The sequence below is a fragment of the Desmodus rotundus genome, chromosome 12 (genome assembly GCF_022682495.2).
Source record: "Desmodus rotundus isolate HL8 chromosome 12, HLdesRot8A.1, whole genome shotgun sequence".
Lineage (NCBI taxonomy): Eukaryota > Metazoa > Chordata > Mammalia > Chiroptera > Phyllostomidae > Desmodus > Desmodus rotundus.
This window is the reverse complement of record NC_071398.1, coordinates 44920436-44937034: the sequence shown is the minus strand read 5'-3', so window position 1 is coordinate 44937034 and position 16599 is coordinate 44920436. Positions and strand designations below refer to the sequence as shown.

The window sequence follows — 16599 nt, the reverse complement described above, 5'->3', positions numbered from 1 at the left end:
GAGGACCTAGGAAGGCCGCCCTGAGCCGGGAAGCCGCGGTTGGGCGCGGGAGGTGACCCCAGCCACCAGATCGCTCCGCCGCGTCTCTCTCTGTACTTGAGCCCTAGTGAGCCGCCACTCGCACCGAGGATAGTAAAAGTCCCCAGGGGGTGAGCGCTGTGAGTTGAACTGTCTCCTGACCCGAGTCCCCAGCAGACCCGGGACAGGCGAGGAGCCCGGCCTGAGGTTTCCACGCAGGTCTGCACCGCTCGCAGGGGCTGGAAGCGGTGAACAGAGACACACAGACCAGAACCGGTTCATTCGTTTACGGCCGACATCGGCTCACTGTCCACCTGGCCCCCTCGCACCGCCACCGGGGAGGAAAACCAGCCCCTACGAATTCACGCCACGGTCAGGGCCAGTGTGTCTGAACCCTGCCCGTCTCCCGGGCCTGGGGACGACCGGACACCAGCGTGGAGAAATGCCCGTGGGCTCTGGGCACCTGGGAGGAGGCTGCTGGGTGGTGGGGCAGGTGGGACGCCCAGGACTGACCAGGGAGAGGGTGAGCCCGCGGCCCTGGCTGGACCCCGGGGGGGACGTTTCCAGCAATGCCTACCCCCCACCAGGGAATGGTTAGGTCCCCGCCACTCCTCACCCCACCTGACCCCACCCTACCTTACTCCACTCGGTTCCGGAGCTACAGCCCCAGGCTATCTGGCCTCTCAGGTTCCATTCCCCAAGATAGGCCCCACACACAGTAGGTCCTCAATAAAAGGATTAGTCCAGGAATGCGTCTCCTGAGGGGGCGTGGCCAAGGGTGAAGGTGGTTTCCGAGGACCCTGAGGTCCCACTCGGGGGTATTTAAAGCCCAGACCTGGAAGACAGAGCATCAAACACGGCAGACTCAGCAGCATCCAGGATGCAAAAACCCAGGTCTTCGGAGGGTGAGTCTGGGTCCACTGAGGCAGGAAGGGAGAAGAGGCGGAGGGCCGAGGCTGTGCCAGCCAGCTCTTGGATGTGCAGAAGAGGACCCCTTGTCTGGGAGGGCCTAGTGAGTTTGGGGCTGGAAGGATATTTGGGAGCAGCGTGATGAGAATAGGGCCTGGATCCTGCGGCCTCCTGCACGTGCGGGAGGCTCCCTGCAGCGAGTGGAGGGTGGTGAAGCGATTGAGGCAGGAACCCCCTGGCGCCAGGCTGCGTGAACCTGGGTCCCCGCATGCTTGTGCGGGCTGCGAGCGCTGTTCTTGCTCCCATTTTGAAGATGTGGAGACTGAGGCGTAGACGGGTGAGGGGCCGGGTCAGGAAGGTGGAGGTTCTGGGCGGCTGGTCTGCATGCCAGGCTGCACCACAGCGCGGCCCCGACCTTGGCCTCGGCCCCCACTCCCATCCTCACCTGCAGTTGAGGGCTGGCCCAGGTGGGGTGGCCTGGGGACTGTCTGTGAGGCTCCTTTGACCCCGTTTTCCTCTTCTTCCAGGCTTCTCGCTGCCCCTAAAGCCCCCAAAGCGGCGGCGACAGCAGCGCTCGGTGTACAGCGTGGTACAGCGGGATGAGCTGGAGAGGTTCTTCCAGAACAACCATTACCCGTCCTACGAAGAGCGCGAGACCCTGGCGGCCAGGCTGAACCTCCAGGAACAGCAAGTGCAGGTACCTCCCGACCCAATCCCAGGGCTTGGAGACCACAGGCCGCCTGCCCTCCCTCTGGGCCGCAGGTGGGGCGGACGAGGGGCCAGAGAGCCCAGTGCTGCCCGGGGTCACCCCGATAGCAAGGGATCACCCGTGTGGACCCAGGGCCCAGCCCCGAGCCCACCTCACCCTGTGTGGTGCAAACCGGCCAATGCAATTATCCCAAAGCGATGCCCCGGAGTCTCCCCATGCCTGGGCCTCAGGGCCTCTCTGAACCCGGGGTGCTCTGGGGCAGACCGCGTCCTGGCCCCTGGGTGTCCCCGCCTGTGGCCACTGAAACCCAGAGCCAAATGCTGGGTCTGGGGTTGGAGGGAGACGTGTGAGGCCACATGGCCCTCCTCACCTGGGCCGCCTCACCCCTGGGCACAAGTGGGTCCTCCAAGGTCCTGTCCTCTTACACCTGCTCCTGTCCCCTCTCACCCCAGGTGTGGTTCAAGAACTGCCGGGCCAAACAGACTAGGCTGCAGGGAGGAACCAGAACCAGGCAGCCAGGCTCGAAAGCCCCCACCTCGTCCCAGGGCCCAGGAGTCCCCGGGCCAGCACCTGCAGCTGTGGGTCCTGGGTTCCCAGAGGAACCGGCACTGCCCTCAGGTCCTGGGTTCACTGAGGACTTGGAGTCCCTTTGGGACCTTTTGTTTCCCGAGGATCCCGAGTCCTCCGGGGGCTCTATGCTTCCTGGGGGCTCAGGTTTCCACAACACCTTGGGAGGTGTCGCAGCAGCAGAGACCAGTGCCTCTAGCCCCCTGCAGACCTGGGGGGCTCCTGCCCAGGACGCCCAGAATCCGGTCCCCGCCGCATCCACTCCAGCTGCATCTCCAGCTCCAGTTCCAGCTCCAGCCGAGGTCCCAGTCAGTGCTGAGGACTCAAACGACAGGGATCTCTGGCAAGACCTTGATCTCATGAATCTGCTTTCCCTGTAAACGAATTGAAGGGACCCTCTTCCTCGCCTCCTCCGTCCGGGAACCCAGGAATGGACTCTGTGGAAGGGAAGGACTCCTACCCCAGGATGTCCCTGGATCTAACGGGGCATCTGTCCCAGCGAAGTCCTCCAGACCCCGTGGGACCAGAAGTGACCAGGGTGTCTGTTCCAGCACCGTGGGCCCAGGCGGGTGCGGGAAGCAGGGCTGGCGGGGCTTGGTGGTGGGTTACTCTGGTGCAGCGTGAATCCACTTGTATTTCTCTAACTTTGGGAGTTAGAGATCCGCTGCTGAGATTTACAGTCTAAGTATCACATTCAGCTCTTGCTGGTGTGGCTCAGCGGATTGAGAGCCTTCCTGCCAACTGATGGGTGGCCCGTGTGATTCAGTGTCAGGGCCCATGCCTGGGTCGAGAGCCACGTGGGGACGTACAGGAGGCAGCCCACCCGTGTTTTCTTGTACAAGGATGTATCCCTCTGGCTCCTTCTCCCTCCCTCCCCTGTGTGTATAAGCAAGTAAATAAAATCATAAAAAGAATTTAAAACCCAATCTAAGTGTATCGTTTCTTTCTTCATTAGAATTTTACAAAGGTTCCCTACAAAGTGTTTTGATTTTAATCGTCATGGGCTTAGGCACAGATTTATGTGGGTTCAGTTCTAGCGCTGGATTATTGCCTGACTTTTTGGAAGGTATTTTCAAATACGCCCTATTTATAGGACTCAGTTGACCGACTTTGTTATCAGTTGATACTATTATTTTGAGGCAGGGACGTGACTCCAATTGTTCAAGTGCTAATGGCTTATCTGGACATTGTGGGGGGATTTATGATTTGAAAATTAATAAAGTGCATGGTTACCTTGTAAACACTGTTTCCTGCAGGGACTGCGAGTTTGCCTCCTCCTCGGGTACCCCCAGTCCAGCAGGGGGGGAGCGCCCCTGACCCCTTCTCTCTGCTCCTTTGTCTCCACCTCCCGCTTCCTCTGCCGCCTCCTTGTGGCCGTGCTGGCCCCTGCGTCTCCCCCAGCCGGTTCCCTGACCCGGTCCTGGTCCCACACAGCAAAGGCTTCAACCCTCTCAGGCCAGGCCAGCCTCTTCGGAGCACAGAGACAATTAGATCAGATTTTGGCGGCCGGTCTCGGGCGCACTGCGGGCGGGGAGTGCTGGGGGTGCGGGACGGGTAGGCGGACTGGCGGGATGCAACGAAAGCCCCTCCCGCTTCCCGGAGAGACCCAGGTAGGGTTGCGGGCGAGCGCGCGCACGGACGCACGCGCAAGGACACACACCCACACACCCACACCAGTAGAACCACAACTCCATTTAGACCGTGACGTCGTAGGAGGCGCAGGAAGAAATCTAAGAATTTCCCATCTATCCCTGCAGAGGGAGCTCAGGTGGGGGAGTCCTTGGGGAAGTTCTTGGGGGCAGGAGGTAGGAGATGAGTTTCGGATTTGCACCCTAGGCAGAGCCGGGGGTGGGGGTGGGGGAGGGAGGGTAGAGCCCACAGCTGGATGCAGATAGGCAACGACCAGGCGTGGATGGAAACCGGATTAATTTTCTAAAGAATGGAGATAGAGTTTGCAGAAGTCCGGGCTGACCCAGTAGAAAGTGATTGGATTAAGTGAAACAGGGTACGTTCCCTGCTCATCTTCTCAGTTCCGTTCCACCTTCTTCCCCACCCCCCGTTGCCCTCCCACACCCTTTTTCTGGGCCCGGCATTCTACCAACTCCTAGGAAGCTCCACCCCAGCTCTCCTCACAAGCCCAGGCTGTGCCCCGACCATCCCCAATAGCAATGCCTGGGCTTCTCCCTCAGTTCAGGTCTTAAGTTCCCCATAGCTGTGTCTTCCAGGGTAGTGCCAAAGGAAGAATTTCTCTTTGCCTAGCTGTAGCAAAATTAATTAAATAATTTAAAAAAATTGCTCCCTCAGTCACATGGCTATGGGCTCCCCGTTGAACTTGCTGGCGCCTCCCGGGGACCCTGCGCACCACACAGGTCCGTCTGTGATGGTACCCACGGCAGTCCTTGCAGACCTATTGGTGGTCTCCATGGCATCCGTGGTAAAGATGTGAATCTGTGCGTTTTGCTGTGGAGAAAGTGAAGCTTTTAGACTCAGGGCGTATAGGAAGAGAGTTCATTGTACCTTGAACGCACGGGTGAAGTCCAAGCTTAAGGCCGTTCTGGGTGAGTGGGGTGGAGAGGGCAGTGGTGCGGGTAGAAGGGTCCTTGCCTGGTCAGACGATCAGAGAGGGGAGGAGGAAGCCAAAGGGAAATCCGAAGAGCCCAGGAATGAGGGTGCAGAAGGGGCCAGAAGGGTCTCTGAATTCAGCAGGTCTTAGTCAGCAGAAATAGCTAGGGAACAGCGTGGTATGGACTGGGACCCGGAGATAGGGGGTGTCCCACTCTCCAGGTGGAATGAATCTGGACCAGACTGTAAGAAGGCAGCCAGATCCGAGGGACTGCAGGGCCAGGCAGGCAGATGATCAGCTTCTAGCTTGTGTTTCTCGGATGCAAAGATGGCAACTGGAGAAAATTGAAGAGGCAAGCCGATTTCCAGCAGTGACAAGTGGAGTCTTTGAGTGGCGCCGAGGATAGAGAGCTATTTGAAGTAGACAGAATCACTGTTTGAAATCCAGGGGTGCTGGCTCTCATCCTGGCGAGGGGGAAGGTGGGCATTGGACACCTCACCTGGAATCTGCTCTCTGTTGCCCCTTCCACGCAGACGTATTACCTGGCACCTCCAACTGCAGTCTGCCAGGCCCTTCCCTAGAGGACGCGCACCCCACAGGGGGACCTTCACGTTTAGCCATTTGCTTCATCTCAGATGCCATGGGCCTCAACTTTGTCTCCTGCCGTTTTAACATTTTTATGCAGCAGGGTCTCTGGGAGTGAGAATGAAGGGATTCATTCCTACATGCAAACCTCAGTCACTGCTCTGCTGAGGAGCAGATGGACTCAGTAGACACAGAGCTGTCAGCATGAAGACCACACCAAGAGTGGAGTTTGTGAATAGAAAATTCAAAATTGCTGTATCTGGTTATCCTTGTGCAGAATTCACACACACACACACACACACACACACACACACACACCCCACAAAAAAATTTTTAAAAAGGGAGAGAGAGGCACACACACAAATTAAATGCCAAAAAAGAAAGATTTTAAAAAATGGGTCCCAGCTGGTGTGGCTCAGTGGGTTGACTCCCGGCCTGCAAACCAAAGTGTTGCTCCTTCGATTCCTAATCAGGGCACATGCCTGGGTTGTGGGCCTGGTCCCCAGTAGGGGATTTTGGAGAAGCAACCACGCATTGGTTTCTTTCCCTCTCTTTCTCCCTCACGTCCCCTCTCTCTAAAAATAAATAAATAAAATGTTTAAAAATGGCCATCGTTGTTTTTGTAGTAAATGAGTACACTATGTGCCCATAATTTTGCTTGTAAAAAGAAATTTAAACCGTTGTTTGACTCTGTACTGGAAATTCTGCTAAATAAAATGCCTAATAGAAAATAACCCTGAAGTAGTGGAATTTCAAAATTGTTGTTGCCGTGAACACATTGCGAGAGATACAGCTGGGTCAGATGAAGATGTGGTTCATTCAGGGGAACCCACAGGGCCGGGAGATACCGGGTGTCCCCATACCTGTGGTAATGCTTCTGGACCACTAGGGGGCATCGCCACACCACTGCTCCGGAGCCGGGGACCTTGGGTGGGATGGGAGAGACGCTCCACATTCAAGTGGGAGAAAAGACACGCAGATAAGATTCTATTTGTTTCTGTGAGTCTAATGTGAAGCTAAAACGAAAAGAGCCAGAGGATGCTAATTTGGCAAGGATTGGGAACCCTGTCACCCGGGAATTTGAATTGGAACCACCAGTTGCACGCACGCCTTTGGAATCCACAGTCCCAGCCCTGGGCGTCTGCCCAATGGGGGTGTCCGCCGAGGGACACACGGAGACACACATTCCGAGGCGCGTGAGGGATTATAGTCCAAATTGGAAACTTCCCAATCGCCCATCAACCATCTAACGAATGAAGTAAATTTTGCTCCAGTCGCTCCGTAACATACTGTTTGTGAGCACAAGCACTTAACGTGAGATCCGCCACCTTAACGAATCGTAGATGGACAATACGGTATCGTTACCTGTGGGTACAACTCTATAGCCGGTCTCTGCACCTTACGCACCTGGTGTAACCGGAACTTGGTACCCGCAGCCCTGGGCAGCCCCCACTGTCCCCTCTGTCCAGCAGCTGGCCTATTTTAGATTCCTCACCCAGGGGAAGCTGTGCACTACGTGTCCTTCTCTCTGGCTCCTGGCACTTAGCCTACCGTCCACCAGTTTCATCCATGTTGCCGCAAATGGCACAATTTCCTCCTTTGAGGCTCCTTAATCCTCCATTTGTGTGTACATTGCATGGCCTTTATCCACCCGTCTCTCGAACATTTTCCGGGACAGCCCACGTTTTGGCCAAAGCCGTGTTTTAAACAGGGAAAAGCTGGTGGGGAAGGAGCCCAGATTCACCCACGGGAGCATGGGTCACTGAAACGCGTCTCCATAGTAAATACTGAACTAGTTACGTAGTCAACATGGTGCAAAGCACGTATAAAATACGGGGTAAAAATGCCGGTTGGTGACAGCACCATACGGTACGCCATTTATGTAAGTTTCCAAGGCTTCCACTGATACTATATATCGGTTCCGGTCCAATCACGTGAGGCTGGAACTTACAGACCGCAAGGTCACAGGAATGAACAACTGGGGAGATACAGGCGATGGAGAGAAAAGGAGCCTTAGCTGCTTTTGTAATTTTATTTCTCATTTTTATAAAATAATTTTGGGAATAGCTTTGGTAATATTTATATTATTTTGTATCCTTCTAAATGTATTACATGTTTTTTAAGAGCTTGGATGTCACACAGTGAACTAGAGGTGGCCTGTTAATTTTTAACAATCAAGTTGTCAAAGTCCAGAGATTTCATCATTGAAGCCTCCGGGATGAAATAATTGGTTTCCCGCAGATTTGGCCAGCCTTTCACAGCAGGAGAACAAATATTTATTTTTATGAGACGTAGAAGTCCTTCAACATTATTCCCATGGGAACAGCTCTCGAGGAAGACCTGCCGTCTTCTCCTGGAATCTTTTCTCAAAGACTTCAGCTTGGGTCACCGTGAAGTGACTTTTCCAGTCCCCAGCAGTGCCTGAAAAATGTAAAACAAGACTCAGATCAGAATAGGGGCAGGTCTCAAGTCCCCAACGCATCTGCTCGGTAGTTAATGTCGCAGAATGACCAGTGGGCCACTGGTGGGCCTCTTCCTGCCTGCAGCCACACCTGTGCGGTGCATTCCCACTTCCCTCCATCTGGAAACGATCTCCTCCATTCTCCTCTCTCCCAGCCTACCCTGCACACGCACCACTCACCGACAGTAATGCAGCTCTCATTCAGACGCATCTAGAATCTGGCCATTTCTCACCACCTCTCTTTCCACCACCACCATGGCCCACGCCAGCACCATTTCTCACCTGGACTAGGAGGGTGTTAGACTTGTAATGAGTCTCTCCGTTTAGGATCTTTCTCCTTTCTAAGTCATTCTCAGCATGGTGGCCATCTGATTCCTCCAGAGCAACAAGTCACTTCCTGCTCAGGTTCTCCGAGGACTTCTGGGGTCAGTCGGAGAAAGTGCCACGGCTTCCAGGTGGCTTAAGGTGACTCGGTCCCTCTCATTTCTCTGACTCCGCCTCTTATGACAGTCCACTTGCTCACGCCACTCCCTCACGCTGAGTCTTCTGATTTGGCCCCCAACCTGCTAGGCGCCGCTCCCTTCTCAGACGGTTTGCAGTTCCCATCCTTCTTCCTGGGGTGCGGCTCGTCCGGGAATAGCCCTGTGGTGCCCGTTGGCTTCTTCCAAGTCTTCGCTCCATTGCGGTTTTCTCAGTGGGTGGCGCGTATCTCCACTGTGTGTTTTAGGAAGTCATACACTTTGCTTTCTGAATCGCCAAAGGCTTACTGTTCCGAGGCACGGACGCACGGCGTGTACTCCAATGTTTGTTGGCAGGGTGACGGCAGAATCGGGGATGTTCTATTATTACCCCGTTGCACAGGTGAGGAGACGGAGGCCGTGAGAGGCTGCACAGGTAGAAAGCGATAGAGATGTGGATTTGAAGCAAAAGATTTTGACACCAGAAGCCGTACTCTTAATTTATGATCATATTATTATTTTGCAGGTCCTATAAATGAATACTTGGGCATTATATTAATATGGTAACTAATTTAACACGTTAGTTAAATTAACATACAACAGAATAATATATACTTATATATAAATTAGGAATATAAATTATACACTTATGTGCATAGAAATAATTGAGCAGAATGTCTAGTAAATAATTGCTGTCCTATACACATGTGCTGTCACTCTCGGGCTCATCAACATCATTACTGGAACAATTCTTATTAGAATCGATTTCCTATGCTCACGTGTCCTCCATAACACGACCGACTTGTCGTAAGCCACAAGCAGCTCTTGAGGTACCAGAATCTCGGAAAATTCAGTATGGCTGCCCCGGAGGAAACATCAGCCGAGAGAACGATTCTGGGCAGGCGAACCTGAGAAATCCAACAAGTTGTCTGCTTCCAAAATGCGATGGTATGAAAGGCACAGGGTAGACAGTCCCACTGCAAAAGGGAGAAATCAGAAAGAAGAAAGGCATCGTGGGTCCCAAGCCAATCCAATCTAGCAGGTCATCGTCCATTAAATTAAAATTTTTTTAAATTAAAGTGTAGTTAGCATGTAATATTATATTTGTTTCAGGTGTGAGACATTTATATATCTTATGGAGTGATCATGGTAAGTCCCGTAACCCTCTAGATTTCTCTTAAAGGTGTGGTTGTTTATTTTTGGAGGGAGGGGAAGGGAGGGGGGAGGAGAGGGAAAGAAACGTCGATGGACTGGATATACCGCAGTTGCCTCTCACACGCCCCCAGCTGGGGCCTGACCTGGCCTGCAACCCAGGCGTGTGCCCTGACTGGGAATCGAACCGACCACCTTTCAGTTTGCAGGCCGCACTCAATCCACTGAGCCACACCAGCTGGGGCTCCCTCTAGATTTTAAGGATCGGGAATTCGCCTTTTTGTCCCGCTGCTCTGACCTTCTGGCCCACTGGGGTGGTGGCCCGCATCCCATCTGCCCTGAGGGGCAGCCCCCACCATTTGTGGTCTCTTGAATCATTTACATTCTTCCTTCCATGGGTCATCCTGGACGGTCTTGAATTTCAGGGCTCTGGGAATTTCAGGCTCCTCCTATCCGGTGCAGGGGACACTCTTCATTCACCTTTAGCCCAGAGGCATGGATGTGAGTAATCGCTCACCACAGTGTCTGACAGCAACACCGGCTCTCAGCTGCGTGCAAGGTCTCTCCTCTCTCCTTTGTCCAGCTGAGTCATTGTTTACACACGTCCCTGTGCAGGCTGGGACTTTGTGCTAACTCAGCAATGCGGCAGCACCAACACGACCATCCCCACTCCTGTCCTCGCCTCCCTGGTCAATCCCAGCTGGCAAGTCGGCAGGTGTGGCAAGTTCACCTGGACACTGTGTACAGCGGACACCCCCACGCCAGAATCACAGGAGAAAGAATCTGAATGGCCTGCAAAGTCAGGTGACCATTCCAGGTCTAATCAACCCCCTCCAAGTGTCTGCAGGTCACACCAGTCCTTGGAGAAGAGACCCCCTGATAAGAGTATATGAAGAGCCCTGGCTGGCGTAGCTCAGTGGATTGAGCACCGGCCTGAGAAGGAAAGAATTTCTGGTTCGATCCCCAGTCAGGGCAAATGGGTTGCAGGCCGGGTCTCCAGGGAGCTCACGAGAGAGGCAACCACACATTGATGTTTCTCTCCCTCCCCTTCCTCTCTGTCTAAAAATAAATGAATAATACAATCTTTAAAACAATCATGTGAATTCTCTGGGGGGATGAGCAGTTAAAGTTGACAAGTTCAAACACTCCCTGGTCCCGACTGTTAGTGCCCTACGCTGAGCACAAGAATGCCCTGTGCGTACTCCGCTGCCTTCTGAAGGAGGGCCGTTTTCATTGGCCCTTTCGAGTAAGTGATCCCTTCTTCCCATCTAAAAGCCAATTGGGCGGGAGAAAGTAACTGGATATCTTGTTTTTCCTTCATGACCAGGAAGGGGCTATTCTTGAGGACTAAGTTAACTTCTTCTGGTTCTAATGTCTTGCCCAGGTATCGGCAGATGTTCTGTAGAGTGCTTCTTGTGTCCTGGAAGAAGAAAATGCCAAAGAGAGGGTAGGGAAGGGAAAGGACGAAGGAAAGGAGACGGGAAGGAGAAATGGCAGGAGGAGGAGCAGAAGGAGGGAGAGGAGGAGAGGAAGAGCACAGAAGCGTGGAGTTGGACGTGACCAGGAGGGGGGAGAAAGGGAAGAAGGGAAACAGAAAGAGAACAACTATGTAAAAGGCCGAGTCCACATGAATTTCCCAGTGTAACTGAATTCGGGACACCTTGCCAGTAAAATACAGATCGGCGTAGGTTTTCTTACGAGACTTTTAGAACGTCGTCTGGACAAGTACGAGGTGGGTTAAGCGAGGGGAGGTTTAGGGAGGACTTGACAAAGACGTAAAGGGTTGATTTCAAATGCTGAATGTCCCATCAAGGAACATGGTTCGTCATAAGGAACATTGGAATACCAATGGAGGTTTATGAGATCTTTTTTAAAAGATCTCATATTTTATTGATAATGTTATTAAAGTTGTCCTGACTTGTCCTCCTTGCCTCCCTCTACCCCGTGCCTCCCACTCCCTCAGGCAATCCCCCCACCATTGTTCACGTCCCTGGGTCGTGCATCGAAGTTCTTTGGATTCTCCATTTCCTACACTGCACTTTACACTCCCACTGGCTCTTCTGTAACTACCTATCTGTTCTTAATCTCCTCACCTCTTCCCCCATTCTGCCCCTCTCACCTCACAGCTGGCAACCTTCCAGTAACTAACTTCTTTTCTCTTGCTGCTTTTAAGAGTTCCTCTTTCTCTTTAACCTTTGGTTTTGTAACTATGATGTGTCTTGGAGTGGGCCTCTTTGCATCCATCATAATTGGCACTCTCTGTGCTTCCTGGACTTGTATGTCTATTCCCTTCACCAACTTAGGGAAGCTTTCTTTCACTGTTTTTTCAGAGAGATTTCTATTTTCTTGCTCTTTCTCTTGTCTTTCTGGCACCCCTATGAGGCAAATGTTGGACCTCTTAAAGGTGTTCCAGGGGATGCTTACAGTGTCTTCAGGTTTTTTGGATTCTTTTTTTCTTCTTGTTGTTCTGATTGGTTGATTTTTGCTTCCTTATGTTCCAAATCATTGATTTGATACTTGGCTTCATCCACTCTACTGTTGTTTCCCTGTATATGGTCCTTTAGTTCAATTAGTGTATCCTTTGGTTCTGACTAGGTCTTTTTTATGCTGCTGGGGTCCTCACTGAGTTCCTGGAGAATCTTTATAAACAGCATTTCAAACTCTGCATCTGATAGATTGCTTCTCTCCGTTGCCCTTAGCTCTTTTCCTGGAGGTTTGCATCTTGCGGGCAAGAGGTGGGTCAACCATGGGGGTGGGGCAGAATCCAGGAGTGCGCACAAATACCTTAGGTGTGTCTGCATACATGCGTTTTTGCTTTTCTTTTTGTTTTTGCATGTGCTAATTAAATGTGTCCCTTCTCAGAAATGAGACATTACTCTCTGGCAACAACTCATCATTAGCGGTCACCTGGAGCTTTTCTCATTCTAAACAACGGAGTTAGGGAGCAAAAGTCTCCCAAGGACCCAGAACCCGCTGGAAACAGGAAGTCAGACCTCCTCCGCCAGGCGCACAGCCCAAACAGCACGCGGAAAATCTTCAGTTGTTGCTAAAAGTCCCTCTTCTCACGCCTTTTAACCGTTCATTAGTCTGGCGTTGCCAAGCATGATTTAATTGTTCTCTTGCTCCCAGACATGAATTAACTCAATGAACGCAGTTCACTGATATGTCGAAAAATGTATATTTGTGCCTGTTCCCAGTGGACAGGAATTCTCCCAGAGCAAGTTTTTCTTTTGATGATAAATCTGTCGGGACAAAGATACTATCCACAGCTGATCCTTCATCCCCCCTTAACTGACTCAGGCTCCCACATCCCTGAAGAAATTCCTCCACCAGCCTACACTCCATGGATGGGAAGCGAAGGCCACTCCCTCCTCCCGCACCCCGCCGGGTCGGCACGCAACCCATTGCTCTCACCCCGATCAGCCCAGTGGACAGGAAAAGGAGCGTGACGTCCGCTTTTCCTCGGTATTGCTACATACCCCTGCCGCAAAAGCCACCCGTTTAAAGCACGCAATTCAGAGTTTTTCAGTTCACCCGCAGAGTCTCCCATCCACCACCACCAGCAACGATAAGACGTTTCAGTCACCCCAGGTAGAAACCCAACCCAACCACACCTGTCACCAGTTACTCTCCACTTCCCCTCCTCCCAGCCTCCGGCAACCATTCCCACCCCCGCCTCTAGGGAGTTGTCCCAGGATTTTGTGCGAACAGAGCCGGACACTATACGCCCTTTTGTGATCTGTTGGAAGGCTCGCCCGCCTTGCGGAATCGGTCAGCATTTCGTTCCTTTTCATGGCTGACTAATATTCCATTGCACGAATACACGAGGCTTGGTTTCTCCCTTCCCCAGTTGATAGTGGTTTGGGTTTGTCTTTGCTTTTCTGGCGATTGTGAACTGTCAACTTGTCCATCCACCCACACCTTTCCCTGCCCATTACAGGGCTGCACTCCCGAATCCCCGAGGGCTTTCCCGCCCCTCCCCCCTCCAGCCTGGTTACAGGGTCATAGGCGTGTCAACCTGTTTGACGAGAACTGGCCATGGCTTGCGGCATTTGCCAGCATAGAGCGTGAGGTAGCAGGCCAAAATTAGGAGCGAAATCTCAATGAACATGTCTGTATGTTTTATTCAGTTTGAATTTGATCTCCCGGGAGATCTGTAGCTCGCCGACGGTGAGCCTTGTGAGCCAGGCTTAGCCTGACAAAGGACCCCTAGGCCCCACCAGGGTCCTGCCACAAGATGAGGTCGCCTAGGGGTCTGGCCAGAGCAGATTCATCTCCGCTGTCTTCCTGATAGTCGTTGGCGGAGGGACGCGGACAGATACCACCAGATCCCTCGCAGAAACAACCCACCCTCCAAATATGACAGAGGGAGGTTTACTGGCGCCTCCCCACCCCCTCAGCCGCCAAGCCCAGGGTGGACCCCTCTCCTCATCTTTGCCCATCGAATCAGCACGACGTTACACTTAATCTCCTTTCGACAGCAGCGAGAGGGGGCCTCTCGTCACACGTTGCAGACCACGGAAATTGCTCGGTTTTCCCGCGTTGCCATCAGGGCCCGCCTCGGGTCTGGCGAACAGCGCGCTCCCGAGAAGCGGGAGAACCGTGGGAGGACCTAGGAAGGCCGCCCTGAGCCGGGAAGCCGCGGTTGGGCGCGGGAGGTGACCCCAACCACCAGATCGCTCCGCCGCGTCTCTCTCGGTACTTGAGCCCTAGTGAGCCGCCACTCGCACCGATGATAGTAAAAGTCCCCAGGGGGTGAGCGCTGTGAGTTGAACTGTCTCCTGACCCGAGTCCCCAGCAGACCCTGGACAGGAGAGGAGCCCGGCCTGACGTTTCCACGCGGGTCTGCACCGCTCGCAGGGGCTGGAAGCGGTGAACAGAGACACACAGACCAGAACCGGTTCATTCGTTCACGGCCGACATCGGCTCACTCTCCACCTGGCCCCCTCGCACCGCCACCGGGGAGGAAAACCAGCCCCTACGAATTCACGCCACGGTCAGGGCCAGTGTGTCTGAACCCGGGCCTGGGGACGACCGGACACCAGCGTGGAGAAATGCCCGTGGGCTCTGGGCACCTGGGAGGAGGCTGCTGGGTGGTGGGGCAGGTGGGACGCCCAGGACTGGCCAGGGAGAGGGTGAGCCCGCGGCCCTGGCTGGACCCCGGGGGGGACGTTTCCAGCAATGCCTACCCCCCACCAGGGAATGGTTAGGTCCCCGCCACTCCTCACCCCACCTGACCCCACCCTACCTTACTCCACCCGGTTCCGGAGCTACAGCCCCAGGCTATCTGGCCTCTCAGGTTCCAGTCCCCAAGATAGGCCCCACACACAGTAGGTCCTCAATAAAAGGATTAGTCCAGGAATGCGTCTCCTGAGGGGGCGTGGCCAAGGGTGAAGGTGGTTTCCGAGGACCCTGAGGTCCCACTCGGGGGTATTTAAAGCCCAGACCTGGAAGACAGAGCATCAAACACGGCAGACTCAGCAGCATCCAGGATGCAAAAACCCAGGTCTTCGGAGGGTGAGTCTGGGTCCACTGAGGCAGGAAGGGAGAAGAGGCGGAGGGCCGAGGCTGTGCCAGCCAGCTCTTGGATGTGCAGAAGAGGACCCCTTGTCTGGGAGGGCCTAGTGAGTTTGGGGCTGGAAGGATATTTGGGAGCAGCGTGATGAGAATAGGGCCTGGATCCTGCGGCCTCCTGCACGTGCGGGAGGCTCCCTGCAGCGAGTGGAGGGTGGTGAAGCGATTGAGGCAGGAACCCCCTGGCACCAGGCTGCGTGAGCCTGGGTCCCCGCATGCTTGTGCGGGCTGCGAGCGCTGTTTTTGCTCCCATTTTGAAGATGTGGAGACTGAGGCGTAGACGGGTGAGGGGCCGGGTCAGGAAGGTGGAGGGTCTGGGCGGCTGGTCTGCATGCCAGGCTGCACCACAGCGCGGCCCCGACCTTGGCCTCGGCCCCCACTCCCATCCTCACCTGCAGTTGAGGGCTGGCCCAGGTGGGGTGGCCTGGGGACTGTCTGTGAGGCTCCTTTGACCCCGTTTTCCTCTTCTTCCAGGCTTCTCGCTGCCCCTAAAGCCCCCAAAGCGGCGGCGACAGCAGCGCTCGGTGTACAGCGTGGTACAGCGGGATGAGCTGGAGAGGTTCTTCCAGAACAACCATTACCCGTCCTACGAAGAGCGCGAGACCCTGGCGGCCAGGCTGAACCTCCAGGAACAGCAAGTGCAGGTACCTCCCAACCCAATCCCACGGCTTGGAGACCACAGGCCGCCTGCCCTCCCTCTGGGCCGCAGGTGGGGCGGACGAGGGGCCAGAGAGCCCAGTGCTGCCCGGGGTCACCCCGATATCAAGGGATCACCCGTGTGGACCCAGGGCCCAGCCCCGAGCCCACCTCACCCTGTGTGGTGCAAACCGGCCAATGCAATTATCCCAAAGCGATGCCCCGGAGTCTCCCCATGCCTGGGCCTCAGGGCCTCTCTGAACCCGGGGTGCTCTGGGGCAGACCGCGTCCTGGCCCCTGGGTGTCCCCGCCTGTGGCCACTGAAACCCAGAGCCAAATGCTGGGTCTGGGGTTGGAGGGAGACGTGTGAGGCCACATGGCCCTCCTCACCTGGGCCGCCTCACCCCTGGGCACAAGTGGGTCCTCCAAGGTCCTGTCCTCTTACACCTGCTCCTGTCCCCTCTCACCCCAGGTGTGGTTCAAGAACCGCCAGGCCAAACAGACTAGGCTGCAGGGAGGAACCAGAACCAGGCAGCCAGGCTCGAAAGCCCCCACCTCGTCCCAGGGCCCAGGAGTCCCCGGGCCAGCACCTGCAGCTGTGGGTCCTGGGTTCCCAGAGGAACCGGCACTGCCCTCAGGTCCTGGGTTCACTGAGGACTTGGAGTCCCTTTGGGACCTTTTGTTTCCCGAGGATCCCGAGTCCTCCGGGGGCTCTATGCTTCCTGGGGGCTCAGGTTTCCACAACACCTTGGGAGGTGTCGCAGCAGCAGAGACCAGTGCCTCTAGCCCCCTGCAGACCTGGGGGGCTCCTGCCCAGGACGCCCAGATTCCGGTCCCCGCCGCATCCACTCCAGCTGCATCTCCAGCTCCAGTTCCAGCTCCAGCCGAGGTCCCAGTCAGTGCTGAGGACTCAAACGACGGGGATCTCTGGCAAGACCTTGATCTCATGAATCTGCTTTCCCTGTAA

At 54.7% G+C, this 16599-nt stretch overlaps 2 protein-coding genes across 2 annotated transcripts; both read left to right on the top strand.

Annotated features, from left to right (window-relative positions):
* The first annotated feature begins 898 nt into the window (after positions 1–898).
* Positions 899–2583, top strand: LOC139440465 (tetrapeptide repeat homeobox protein 2-like). The gene is made up of 3 exons (XM_071220091.1): positions 899–923; positions 1455–1624; positions 2089–2583. The coding sequence occupies exons 1-3, from the start codon at positions 899–901 to the stop codon at positions 2581–2583; spliced, it is 690 nt and encodes a 229-aa protein (XP_071076192.1).
* A 12501-nt stretch (positions 2584–15084) lies between these two features.
* LOC139440464 (tetrapeptide repeat homeobox protein 2-like) lies at positions 15085–16599 on the top strand. Its single transcript, XM_071220090.1, has 3 exons — positions 15085–15193; positions 15471–15640; positions 16105–16599. Exons 1-3 carry the CDS (start codon positions 15085–15087, stop codon positions 16597–16599), a joined length of 774 nt encoding a protein of 257 aa, XP_071076191.1.

What these genes read in the sequence shown, in the direction of transcription:
- LOC139440465 (XM_071220091.1), top strand. Translation starts at nt 899, where the DNA reads ATGCAAAAACCCAGGTCTTCGGAGG. An exon ending in AAAACCCAGGTCTTCGGAGG is followed by an intron (nt 924 to 1,454) that starts GTGAGTCTGGGT and finishes CTCTTCTTCCAG; the next exon opens with GCTTCTCGCTGCCCCTAAAG. An exon ending in TCCAGGAACAGCAAGTGCAG is followed by an intron (nt 1,625 to 2,088) that starts GTACCTCCCGAC and finishes CTCTCACCCCAG; the next exon opens with GTGTGGTTCAAGAACTGCCG.
- LOC139440464 (XM_071220090.1), top strand. Translation starts at nt 15,085, where the DNA reads ATGAGAATAGGGCCTGGATCCTGCGGCCTCCTGCACGTGCGGGAGGCT. An exon ending in ACCCCCTGGCACCAGGCTGC is followed by an intron (nt 15,194 to 15,470) that starts GTGAGCCTGGGT and finishes CTCTTCTTCCAG; the next exon opens with GCTTCTCGCTGCCCCTAAAG. An exon ending in TCCAGGAACAGCAAGTGCAG is followed by an intron (nt 15,641 to 16,104) that starts GTACCTCCCAAC and finishes CTCTCACCCCAG; the next exon opens with GTGTGGTTCAAGAACCGCCA.